The sequence below is a fragment of the Stegodyphus dumicola genome, chromosome 3 (assembly GCF_044657685.1).
Source record: "Stegodyphus dumicola isolate Sdum_Otavi_A_Nest chromosome 3, ASM4465768v1".
In the NCBI taxonomy this organism is placed as follows: Eukaryota; Metazoa; Arthropoda; class Arachnida; order Araneae; family Eresidae; genus Stegodyphus; species Stegodyphus dumicola.
This window is the reverse complement of record NC_140770.1, coordinates 101,094,890-101,109,068: the sequence shown is the minus strand read 5'-3', so window position 1 is coordinate 101,109,068 and position 14,179 is coordinate 101,094,890. Positions and strand designations below refer to the sequence as shown.

Below are 14,179 nucleotides of genomic sequence, written 5' to 3'. Positions count from 1 at the left end.
ACAGCTGTTACGCATTAAAAGATTAACTTAGTGCAAGTGAAACTGAATTCTATCTCCTTCCAGTGAAACACGATTTAATCACATATTATCTGAAAAAAAATGAGTAGAGAAAAACTATTATATTCTCATATAATTATGAAGAATATAGGAAACAAAATAAAATACCCATGTGCTCAAAAATAGCAGAACTTTTGAACTGTTTCAAAAAGTATCAGGATATTCCCAAACTGTTCATAGAATTAAACCATGTTTAGCTCGAAATAGGAAATGTTTTAATCAATAAAAGAGATCAATAAAAGATATACAGTTATAATTTATACATTCTACTACTGTTTGGTTACAGTCTTTGTTAAAAAATGTAACTGTATAGCCCAAAATTTGACACTTGTTTTGAAAATTTTAAAACATTTCATTAGATTTTGAACTTCGATAGGATAAAAAAATTACTTTCTGCGCTTTTATGATTTTTTCGTTCATTTTGGACAAGCGCATTAAGAATCATGGATGAGAAATTCCTGTAGCTGCAACTGGTCATAAACTTATGAAAATGCTATGATTGTATGATATTAACCACCTCACAGGTACCAGTTTGGATCAAGACCATTCTAGAGAAAAATAGATAATCTCTCTTGTCATCTAATGTCACCAGTCCAAAGATAGCACTTATTGATCGTGTCACTGCGTAGATTCAAAAATCCCTTTCACCAAGTCCTGGAAGGTCAGGAAGGCAACAATCTGCAATAAGCCTTTTAACTGCCTCGGATGTTGCCTTCTGAAAATGCAATAAACTGTACCTTCAGAATATGATCAGGTAGAATTGTTAAGCTGTAAGAAAGAACCACAAAATTTCAAAAACGTGCATACTTTAAGAACCAAGGATTACACCAAATATAACAAAAACTATGCTTTCAGTAATTAAAAAGGTCATGTGAAAGTAGAATTCAGCGAAACCGAAGTGAAAAAGTATTCTCGAGAGGGATACCATTAGAACATATGCATAATACAAATGAAGTACTATTATGAGTGCATACAGTAGATATTGAGTTAGTTTGCAAACTTAATCATTGAACTTTCTTAGTTTTCATGTATGCAAACTATTGAAAAGCTTAGACAAACGAATGAAGATAGAAAGTGAAAAATTCAACGGTTGCAAAGCAGGGAATACTGAAATGAGAAGAACCGACTGAGTGTCTTGATATACGAGTGCAAATAGGATGTCGTGGACATAATTTATGAAATGCTATTTACGAATTGTGCAGAAAATAAAATGGAAAATATATAAATGTGTTTTAAAAATGAATAACCAATGAAAAGAGCAGTTTCTTGTTTTACAATAACTTGAACATAAAATCAATGTGAAGCAAACATTATTACTTAGAACACCTTTGTAATCTGAACAAAAGAAATGAAAAGTATTTTGCGCCACTTCTTTATTTATTCGAATAATGAAATGCACGTGAAAGGCTATCTGCCAAAGGGCAGAAATGTCTTCGTGATAGAGTGTTGGTTTATTCGGTTATGACAAAATACTTGAAAGTTAGCTGCCTAAAGGAAGGAATGCGTGCATGGAGGATTTTCTAAGGGGAACTGTCTCGAATACACGTTACACATAGGCAAAAAGAATGAAAATGCCCATGCAGCTAGCCCGTTCGAGGGATGAGAACCTCGGACCAAGCAACCAGTGTTCAGCCGTTGGTGGGACGTGGAAGAGGGATACTGACACTCGTGTTCAAAATATAAAATCTGCTTTTTTTGTTATTAAGATTTTTTCATATTTTACTGTAGTTTTATTACTTACACTAAAAGATAAAATCATCTAAAGGCTGCATATATTTTGGTCATATGTGTGTTTTGGAAATGTGTAATATGACTTATACATTTGATTAGTTAAAATATAAAGATACAATAGATATTAGGTTAGTTTACAAACTTAATTACGGAACTTTCTTAGCTTTTTAATTAATAAAAAAAGTCACAAATCAACTTCCAAAGCTTTCTACATTCCTGGAAACACAAAATTCCTCTTGCTAAAACTAGAAAAGCTTAAAAGTTTACTATAAATAAATGCACCCTACTGAAAAAAGTAGCTAGTTTATAAACTGAGCAGGCTGAATGCATGATTTCAAATGTAAACAGCTGTTTCAAATTACAGCGTTAACATAACCACAGTATCAGAATACCTTTTTGCTTAATCGCTACTGGTATTTCATATCATTTGACATGATACTTTCAATAAAACGAATATTTAGAATATTTTGAGGAATGTCGTATACCCCAAAATAGGAAATAACGCTATGCATCAGACCAAATTTTACAATCCTCAAAAATACAAATGAAACCATCATAATGGTTTTTCTTCCTTCGTTAATCAGCTTTAACAAAAATGATAACAGCAATAATAAAAGAGGTAAATATTTTTTCTTTAAGAAGATACTGGTTTGGTCATACATATCGATAAAATGAAGTACTAGATTTTCTATTTTAATCCCTGTAAGTTTTGAATATCTTTGGTAGCCAAGATGTCGCATATTTAAGAAGAAGCATCCAAGAAAGATGTGAAAAGCTTAATTATTTGAAAGCATTTTTCAATCGAAAGCAAAGATTTTCATGGACTGCCTTACTAATATTTTTATTGAAATAAATATTTATTATAAAATATTTAATAACATCTATTAGTTAATGCAAATAAATATTGAAGGATTCGGCTATTTCGCATGTTTATTGTTAGAATACTCTGCATTACCTAACTCTTGGTTTCGAAAATTTATGAAAAATTTTATCTGTGCAATACAAAAGTGCAATGTACATAATGCAGACTGCTATATACGTGCACATGCAGGAAAAAAAAATCTTTGCGGTGGTTACGTCTTTAAGGGATGACAGAAACTTGCAAAATTTAAATTTTCGTAATGCAGTTTTTGGTCTACCACAAAATTGAATACGAAAATGGGAAAGTGGAAATACAGTAAATAGGAAGAAAGTTAAAAGAGCTGTTTACAAGACGCAGAAGTATCTCATATAACGCGTATTAATATCCGTGATTTAATTGACTGCTCGTTTTCCATGTTCCTGTGTCCTTATTTTGCTTTCAGTTTCACATTTCACGTTCTGCCGTACACTGTATTACGAAAATTGTTACTTTTACTAGGTTCTATTACCCTTTAAATTTGTGATCCTTAAAAACTTTGTTAAACCTTATATACAGTTGCATATATTTGCATCAAAATAATTCAAACACGAAATTCCGCAGAGGCTTAAAGAAATCTCAGCCACGTACTCACACAGAGATCTCCTGATTAGGTGGGGACCATAGATGGCTCATCATCCTCACCTCGCTCTGGTTTTGTGGCAACAGTGGCTGTGCCTCAGGGGTTCCCTGAGGATCCGTTTTGGGAGTATTGGTCACTGATGGAGGTCCCATCACTGCAATTCCTTGATGGTGCTTGGGTGGCAAAGAATTTAAATAGTGTGCAGGATTCATGCTAGGATAGGTAAAGTCTTGAACTTGCAAGTATTGACCAACAGGTGATGGAGGAGGGGCTCTTACAGGGTGTTGCTTTGTGCCTCCACTCTGAGTTACAGTACCTGGTTCTATGGCGTTACCGGCGTCCACCCTATTACCCATTTGCTGCTGTTGTTGCTATGATAAAAGGAAAGAAAATGCACATGAGTTACATAAATGACGAACTGACATTACAATTTGCAAATAAAAATATTAGAATAAAACTCTTAGAACACTAGCAAATCTTTGCGTATCTACCTATTGAAACAATTAAAAATCTTTCATGGACATCAGAGCTAAGAACATTGAATATTATAAATAAAGTAGTATGCGAATATGTACACATAAAATACACAGTGAATCATGTTTTAATACTAGAATTACAGAAGGAGGTCATTCGTGATACAAAATGTTCTAAACGTTGCCTCTAATATCCTTGCCTTGAAAAATTTAACTTTCTAACTTTTCACTTTTCGTAAATATTCAGAATCATTTCTTAAGTATTTTTAGAGAAATTTAATAACCAATTCCTTTTGACGAAACGAGAAAGCTAGAATCCCCGTAGTAGATAACGCTGATCTAAAACAGATAAAGCCCATATCTTCTTTTTCATGTGGCTTTCATTTCTGTTATAATATTATGAAATGTATTGCGCCTGCTTATCAAGTGTGTTTCATAAGAAAGGAAAAATAGATGAAAGGAAATGGATTCTCAAATATTTTGAAAGTAATTATTCAAAATTTCCGTCGGTATTCCCAAGTAATTGCTTGGCGATTTTAATATTACATATGCCATCATGCACTGAGTTACTTATCTCAAATGCTCTAGAATGTTACAGATTAAAAATGAAGCAACACAAAGAGCAGTGTGTGCCATGTAAGTTAAAGACTGCAAAGAAGTATTAATGTCATTCCGTTTTACTCTCATCACGTTGTAGGGCTGGGAATCTGCTAAATGAACTCTGGTAAAATAAACTTTGCATTTGTGCAGTTAAAATCTCTCTCTCTGTATATAACATAAGTCATATTTATTTTTTAGAGAAACATACATGAACACATGTGTGTATGTGCATATGTATTGCGATTAACCATCATCTGCAGTTTATTAAAACTTGGCATTCCAGACCTCGGAAAACTCTCTAAATACAAAACTGCACTTAATGTGCTAAAAGAGAGCTTGATTTAAACTTGTAAAGTATTGGCTGGAGAGGCTAACTTTAAACACATTCATTCTGTACTTTCTTTCGAATCATTCATTTAAACAAGATTTTGTGCACTTGCATTTTGACCAAAGTTTACATTTGTACACGTTTAACTTTTTAAGGTACTTCTACAACTGGGATTTAAAATTTTCACTTTCAATACAACATTATTTCACATTTAACATTTTAAAATCCATTTTACATCATTAGTTATAGTTGTTATACACAATTTACAAACTTTTCCTAAAATTTTAAGTTAAGAATTTTCACTATTAATTCAAGTCTTTCCGATTAAAAATATTCACAACTAGTTTCTCGCAACTTGCGAATTCTCAAAAATATATTTACAAACTAAATTCTAGCAAGCTTGCGAATCGAATTTTTTGCTTTAAACAGCATTTAGCAACTTTAAACAACATGACATAAATTGAACTTTTAATGCAAAATAAGCAAACAAAGAAAGTTTTCACTTATCTTTTTGGTTTCTAAACTTCTCCATTCTGAGATGACAAAGCTGCTCAAAAGTAAGATATCGCAGCATTTGGAGTTTCATCCTTTGCCTTAGATGGCTAGTAATCCTTTGCCTTAGATGGCTAGATCCTTTGCCTTAGATGGCTAGATGATTAGTAAATATATTCTCCTAGCAGGTTTGAAATAACACAATCAATACGCAATAAATGTTTTTAAGAGAAATATTGCAGAATGATTCCAAATTTCATGACACAAACTTTCAGGGGAGGAACAGAACAAAGATACAAATAATATTCACATAGAAAACCAAGTCGAAGTCCATTTATTTAGCCATAAATACAACTTGAAAAGATCTTGCTTCAAACTGCGTCACAAAACTGCGTCATATTAGTAATTTGCATGAAGAAACACCGTTGCCGGTAGAGGGCAGTAGGTGTGCATCTCAGTAAGGGAAGACACCATTCGCGATTGTGCTGTCGTCGGTGGGAGACTATATATATGCCGAAAAAGCAGACATGCATTACATTTACGGTCGTGTAAACGGCAACGCCAAAGCTGCTCTACAAATGTATCACACGTAAATGTACACCAAAGCTGCTCTACAAAGCTGCTCTACAAATGTATTTTCGGGATAGACGAATGCCGGATCTGTGAATGTTTCAGCGATTACATCATCAAACTTTGAAACAGGTTCTTTTCACGTCATGCTGGTCGACAAGGAACTGTACGCAATCCAAAATTCGAACAAAGCATCTTGAACATTGTGGTTGATATACCTGTATTTAATGCGCAAAGTTCTCATGTGTGTACAACTGAAAACCCAAGCACAAGGCGACCACATGCATCTCAATAACAAACCAGTGTAAATGTATGGGCGAGTATCGTCTAAGACTTTTTAATTGGTCCACTCCTACTTCCGCAGGGACTCAATGGCCAACATTATCGTATTTTTCTGAAACAGCTGTTACCAGAACTGCTGCAAGGTATTCCGATCTCCATTTGGGACCGAATGTGGTTCCAGCATGATAAGGTGTCAGCCCACTTCAGCATTGATGTTTGCATTTACTTGAATGCCCGTTCTGGGACGAGATGGATTGGAAGTGGTGGACTAGTCGCTTGGACACCTCGATATCCCCATTTATCGAGCCTAGATTACTTTTTTGGCGATATCTGAAGAGTCTTGTTTATGCGACGCCAGCCAACTCAGCTGAGGATCTCATTACTCGAATATCAGTAGCTGCTGCATATATGCCTGAAATACCTGGCATCTTTTTCAGTGCACTCAGTTCCACCGACGCTCTCAAGTATGTAACGCTGCTGGTGGACGGAATTTTGAACAGTTCTTGTAAACATCTTGCTTCAGTTGAAGAGAAATACACTGTATTTATGACTAAATCAATGGATTGCGACATTGGTCTCCTATGTGAATATTATTCATATATTTGTTCTATACCTCCCCTCCCTGTTTATAACATATTTTGGAACTATCCTATATATATACACTCACATTTCTCTTAAAAAAGCATTTATTACATAATGATTTCATTGCTAATGACTCTGCCGCACCACAGGGCTCAGGTTCAAGACCCAGAGAAGGCATGGATGTCAATTCATAGGGGTCAGCGGTGGCTCACCTATTAGGTGATTCCATAATAAAGTGATCATCGCTTCCGATCTTAGTAGTGGCCAAAGTCTATAACGGATTTTTTAAAATTTATTCCGCCAGTGGAAATAAATAAAAAAAAGTAGAACTAGAGCTTTGTAACAACTTATACTTCTGAAGTAAAATTCCGCGTTGTTTTATTAATGTTTTTAATTCTTAAATTGGACCAAAAAGGATTTTTTTTAAATTTTGCTAAGTTTTAATTTTGATTTTATTTGCTAACTATTTTTACTAGTTATTATAGTCCTTTGCACAAACATATTACGCTTTCTCGAATAGTATAATAACGAATATTTGAAAAATTATATATGTATATATATATGTAAATATACGTTCGAATTTACTTACTATGAATTCAATAGTTAGATTGCAAATTAAATTATTAAAGCATAAAAGATAAAATTTAATATTAACGCTTTTGTTTTCTTCTATGAAAGGATGATGATCACATTTTACGAGCCTACTTCGTAATATGTGTAGTACGGAAAGCACATAAGAGAAGCTATCCCTAGAAAATGCACTTCCTGAGAACAGCTAAGAAAAAGAAATTGTTACCGGAGAAAATTCTTGCTTATTCGTTTTAAGAAAGTGGGAAAAGCATCACTTTGGGGTGCAGCCAACAAATTTCGCAAAACATAATAAAACATCGCTGGCCATTAGTTGTATACTACCAAGAATAGGAAAATGCTTCACTCGAAGAGCTCATAAAATATTTATGTATTAAAGTAGATGTACAAATTCTCTCTTCTTCCCCATTTTGTATATAAATTTGAAATAACTAAAAGCATTAAAGATCTAGATGGTCACTCACTTATTTAATGCAGGTTTGTGCTCCAATGTAACTCACTGGCAGGCACAGCTATTTGCTAAATTTTCTGAAACAAAATGACTACTTCTTATTAAACAGTCTATGTCAAAAGATCGCAAGAAACATCAGAGCCCCGAGTGTGTAACTCACCTGAACATTGGTAATTCAATTCAGGTTTAAATCCCAGCAATTTGTGGATTTAAGCTGTTTGCTTTGGCGTTTTATTGATTTTTTTGACATGAAACATAAATGCAATTAAACTTCTCTGGGGAGGTTCTCTACGAAGACATCTTTTTGATTTAGGCGTATGTTACTGCTGTGCTTTATGTATTCAACTAACTAACCAGGAGATCTGAGGAAGTGTTATGTAGCTGAAAAACGACCTAATTATAAATTATATCCAAATTTGAGATGACATCTGTTTTTCAGAAGAATGAGAAAAATTATCGACAAATTATCGTACATGAATTGGATTTAATTGAAGCGTTTTGCATACATAAACATATATATCTACACTAATTAGAATATTAATTTCAAATCAGTCCTTCGTAATGATTTTAGAATTTTAATAGCTTAGTCTTTTTCACATCTAATTAGTATTTTTCTTGATAGATAGAGACAGTTTGCGTATGCTTGTTCCGCCCATTTTTCCTTTATAAATACGGTTCTCGCTCATCCCAGTTTTGCAGAATTGATTTCTTTCTGAAGTTAAAGGGACCTATATCCGACCTTTCTCGAAGTAGATAAAGCTTTACTCAATTTACGCAAAAATAAGGTTTCTGTTTCGTTTAATGTTAAAACTTACAGAAGATGCTGAGATAAACATACAAGTAATTCGAATCCAATTAATTGGCCTGTATATACTCAAAATTCCAAATTGTGTAATATTTTATAAATATTTGGGTAATTAAAACCTTTAAAATTTATGCGGACAAAAACACGCCATATCAAATTGTAAAGTTAGAAAAACCAAAACGAAATCCAAAACGAAGATAAAGGTTTTGTATATTATTAAAATGTACTCAGTCGAACTTTTTCTTTTATATAATTTTATGTTATTAATTAATTACCGTTTAATGATATTAGTAGATTTGTTTAAAGAGTGAAAATTGTGCTAGATTCCAGAATAATTCAGTTTTAATATAAATTGCTCCTAAATTTCTTTTAAATATAATAATTAGATTTATGAGGACTTTAAAAGTATGAAAACCATATATAAATAAGCGAAATTAACTTAACCACAATAACATCAACCAAGTAATAAAGAAAACAAATAAAATTCTAAAACAGAGAGAAAAATAAAAGAGTAGAATCGGAAGATTTTGTGGGGGAAAATATCACTTTTGATTAACTGTCTTGCAATTGCACTCTTCCTCTTGTTACTAAAATCACCACACGTTTTCAGTTGGGTTTTTGCAATATTCCTCAGTGTCTTCATTTTTTTTACTTTTGGAAGTAAGTAAAAGACAGAAAAAAGGAAGAGTTTCTTTCCTGTTTTATCTATTTACTCACAGTTTTATCTTTCTTGGGGGTTGCTTAATAATAGCGACAATAACGCTGTCAGCGCAAATTGCATATGTTAGAAATTGATGTACCTAATATAATAAACCACGTTAAAAATTTTCTGCGGAAAATATGCAAAGAGAAAAAATAAAATGTTTTAACTCATGGCTCACCACAGCACCATCTATTTCCACTCTTGATGGTGAAAACAGGCAATGACAAATTGCAAATGCAGATTTTTCTAGAGCGTTTTGTCAGTTTTTATGCCAATCCGTTAATTGCATTTTGGTGGCAAAACAAATCTAAACTGAATGAATTCCTGACTAAAGAAAATGTGACATTAAATTTAATATTCGAATAAAGTCTTCAGAAAGCTCCTAAGAGAAGAAAATTTAGGTTTATTTAAAATTTTATGTAATAACAAGGTGCTGAAATGAATCTGTTGCAATATATATTTAAGCACATCGTGGAATGTTTTCTTTCGTTTACTAGAGTTCCATTGAAATTCGAAACATTCCAAATTATCATTAAGTAAAATATAAATAAAAATTGAAAGCTTTTAGATTTTATATTACGCCCAAAGGGGCGTTTATTTATCGTTGTGTTACTGTTGTTTATTAAATATTATGTTTTTCGCATTTAAACCATGAAATTCAATTCAACAGCAATATCACAAAAAAGAAACCTCGCGCATAAATATCCGTGCTTGAAGATGCATGCGATGTTAATGCTTGTGGAACGTTTTGAATTCTTTGAGTTTGTTAATTAAACATTCGTTAAAGTTTTACAAAATCTGAAACAGATAACAAAACAAATTCCAAATTCGAAATTTGGCTTCCAGATAACTATATTCGAGTGGAGGACTACGTTAATCAACATTCGATGTCTCTACGTACCGTTTTTTGCGCAATGCGAGAAACATAGATTCATTCATGCAGTTTCTTCATTATTTAATTCCATTAAATATAATGCAGTGCTGTAATATTTGATGCAACAAACTGAAAAATGATTCAGAATACTGATAGTCTGGAATTCGCAATTTAATTATACAAGTTGAAAAAACGGAGATCTAGGAAATGCATTTCCAAAATATCCACAGTCTTGGAGTCCACAGACCTATCTCATAAGATACCAAGCAGCTGTTTGATGGGTTATGTAGCAGCAAAATAAATTCCTTTGTAGGTAATGCAGACTCACGTGAATGTAATTTAAGCAACGTGAATATATATAAGCAACACGTGAATATAATTTACGTTCCTCAGAACTATGCTGAGATTTTAAGATAGAAAGCAAAGAAAATTTAAACAATATAACAATCCTTTAATTATCAAAATTTGGTTTTCATAAGACATCCCATGTCAGCCTTCTAAATCTTCTCAATCTCCCTACCTAAATCATGTTGAACTTGTATATAGCTACATTAGGAAATTCAATGTAATAAAATGATATCTTTTAAAAATGCCTTGCAAGAGACCTGGGCACGTATTCACGGAAATTTACCAAAACAAAATTGGCTTTTCTGTATCTAACGAGATTGTAAGTTTCAGGGTCTAAAGGAGGTATTCAGTTATGATTCCATCATAATTAGATTTGAAAGCAAAGGGGAAAAATAAATGAAAATGGTGAATATTGTGTCCACTGATCTAGCACACATTGCAGCTGTCTGATGTGTTATGCGCCAGCAAAATGAATTCATTTGAAGATAAAGCGGATTCAAGAAACGTGTGAATATAATTTAGGTCCTCAGCAATCTGCTGAGACCTTAAAATTCGTACGTAAATACACCTATGAACTGCATAACAATCCTCTTATTATGATGAAGTGGCTTTCATTTCATGTTCTATATCACATGTCTTTAACTTCTCAAACTCTTACTTAATTCTTGTTAAACTCGTATAGAACTACATTAGGAAATTCAGCGTAAAGAAATGGTATTTATTTAAAAATGTCTTGCAAAAGACCTGGACACATACTCATTGGAAATTACTAAAAATTTGTGTTTCTGTATCTAATCAATCTGTTTCAGACTCTAAAGGAGATCAAAAGAAATACTAACGTAGCTTAAAATATCTGTACTATTAAAATTTTTGCACGTCTGTTTGTTTGTGACATCATCTCCTCCAGATTGGTGGAGAGTTGATGTTCGAGAGAGGTACCACCAGATTTCCAAAAAATTCGTGAGAGGACATTTCTATCATTAACGTCTTTGTACGACTCTATACAGTTGAGTTACCACTGAAAACGCTTATTCTCTCACTCATTTATCAGTGTGGCAACGGTCTCGCACGCTGGAGATAAAAATGCTTAATTTCGAAAAGTGTTGCCACTGCTCGCTTTCAAATAATAGAGTTTGTTAATAAAACATTTCTAAGTTTTACAAAATATGAAATCAAAATAGCATTGAATAGCACTGCAAACATTAAACATATTATAAGGTAATATTCTTACGTGGATGAAAGCACGTGACTGCATGTGATATTGTACATCGAAAATGTCAGCATTTTAAGTAGATAGTTGCTGCTGGCATCTTTTTTGTTTCGGGTTAGGGTAAGTTTTGACACAAAAAAATTATTTAAGAACTGGTTTCTGCTCGGAGAGATTGAACCGATAACATTCATAAGGAAACATTTTTATGCATTTTCTTTTCAGGTGTACATAGAACTCAGAGCCTCCGAATTTCAGTAAATAAAGTAATAGAAAATAAAAATATTAAACATTGAAACTACCAAATTAAAGAATCAGCACCAGAAAGCTTCAAAAAAATATAAAATAACTGAGGTACATAAAAGTAGAAACTATATAATTAATGCGAAATGAAATTAAGCCTTTAAAACAAATGTGATAAAACTGACTGTAAAATATAATAAGAAGATAAATAACCAAATATTTCTGAATAAAAATGAGGTTCGGTACAAAAACTCATTGACGCAAAATTTTTTAATTAGAATACTTTTTGCTGGAGTTATAATTGCATATTCATCATAATAATGGAACAAAAGAAATTCTTCTATTAGTACTTAATTTTTCTCCGTTGATATCAAAATTCTTCACATGAGAATAAAAATGCTAGTAACATAAGTAATCAGCACCATATTCTGCGTTCTCTTAGCGATAAATACAATTTATTTTCTGCAGATACGATTCAGAAATAAATGTCACTGGCTTGGTATGTTCATTTTTCAAACCATGTTAATCTCGTTCCCTCCCCCCTCCCGCCTAAAAAAAGGGAAAATGTTTGATGCTTCTTTCCCAGTTAAAAATTTATGGGAATCTATTCTTTAAAGCGTATATAACGACGTCAACACAGAAAAGTTTATTTATGTCTTGGCTGCTTCAGTGCGCGAACTGAAAATTCCCCACGAGATTAATTCCCTTTTCAATAATCCAGTATTTAATTAGTTGCAATTTTTCCAGCACAAAATTTCTACGCTAATTGCATGGCATACCAGCTCAGTGTTATTCTGTATTTGCGAAGGTTAGATGAAATAAACTGAAATTACAATTATTTTATTTGAGCACGAAATAATTACATTTTGTTAATTTTTACAATGCCTGAAACGTAAGTACACTCAATTTAAGAAATCGCATCAGAAATTTAATGCATTTTTAAGATGCTTGAAGTCAGGGGAATCTTTATTTTATACACTTGTGTTGAAACTCACAAAACATTCGGCAGTAACATTCGTCGACAGCGACATATTTCTACGGTTACAACACTTAATTGAATCTCAGCAAGCAGTGCATTTTATTACAGTCATTTGGATGCTGAAAAAGATTGTTAACTTATTTCAGTTAACGGAAACAATGAAAATATTTTACTTAATTGCGTTTTCCTGCTAAAACTGTTTCAGAATGGAAATCAAGAATTCTAGTGAGAAAATATTTCGCACGAAATAAATGTAGTTATTTGTTGATGAGAAAGGAATACTGCACTTTAAATACTGAACCAATATTTCTTGTAAAGAACAAGAGTTTATACTGAAAGTACTTTGTTGATGGATTGTTGCATTTTTAAATGACCAATAAACAAACTGAAAATTTAGTTTTTCATGTTATTTACGTAAATGAATATTTATTACACCTCAAGGCAGAACATTATACATAACATGCATTTAGTCTTTGTAATATTTAGTCTCTGTACAGCAGAATACTTTTCATATTTCTGTTTAGGAGAAAATATCTAAAAATGTACGTGTACGTTCTACCCCCCCCCCTTTAAAAAAATCACAGTTCTGTATATCCCTTTCTATTGGGTCTATTGATGAAATTTACTTTTCTGAAATGGCATACCGATTTTTTTTTCCATAATTCTATTGTAAGACTCAAATTATGCCTAAATATAAAACTTCGGAAAATTTAGTGAGAAACATAACGAGAAATTCAAAAATTTATCTTTACATACTTTTTTTCAGTTTGGGCCAAGAATAATTCACTTGGCAAAATTCTTAAATTAGGATAACCTATTTTCCTCTCCCTTGCGTAGTGCACGACAGGAAAAAAAGGTGCTTCCTTCGTCCTTTCAAATAATTTTAACAAAGTGCGTAAACACATATAACAAATTTGCCAAATATCAAAACGCACTAGTATAGAAATTCACGTATATTTTGCCGAATTTTGAACAAAAAATTCAATTCTTTTGCAGATGTGCCTAGAAATAAATCTATTTTGAGATAATTGTAAAGATGTTATAATTCAAAATGTTTTTCAAATAATTTGTAGAAATTACTAAAAATTAAAAAAATTAAAAAATAAATAACAAAACATCTGCGAATTTTATTTGGGTTGAAATTAAATTTCGAATTATGAAAGAAGGCATCAAGTAAGTTTGTAAAGTATTCATTTATTTTAATTAACCAGTAACTTTATGTTACGTATCTTTACTGTCATTTCTCCCTTTCCGCTTTTTGGCAGAATGCAATGCGTATATTTAAATGAGGTAGAACTCGGGTATTTTAATGAGGTATAAAGAGATTGTACTTAACCTCTACGTGGTTCGTAACGCGTCTAGCGCGTTCAAGTGAAACTGCCGCC

The 14,179-nt window shown here is 32.4% G+C and overlaps 1 protein-coding gene across 1 annotated transcript in view; it reads right to left on the bottom strand.

Moving 5' to 3' along the window:
• The window catches only part of LOC118183166 (neuroligin-4, X-linked-like), a 727,522-nt gene that overhangs the window by 16,902 nt on the left and 696,441 nt on the right, over window positions 1–14,179 (bottom strand). The window contains exon 7 of the mRNA XM_085813108.1: window positions 3,278–3,640. Within this exon, the coding sequence (XP_085669234.1) occupies window positions 3,278–3,640 (363 nt within the window). The remainder of the gene's footprint in view (window positions 1–3,277; window positions 3,641–14,179) is intronic.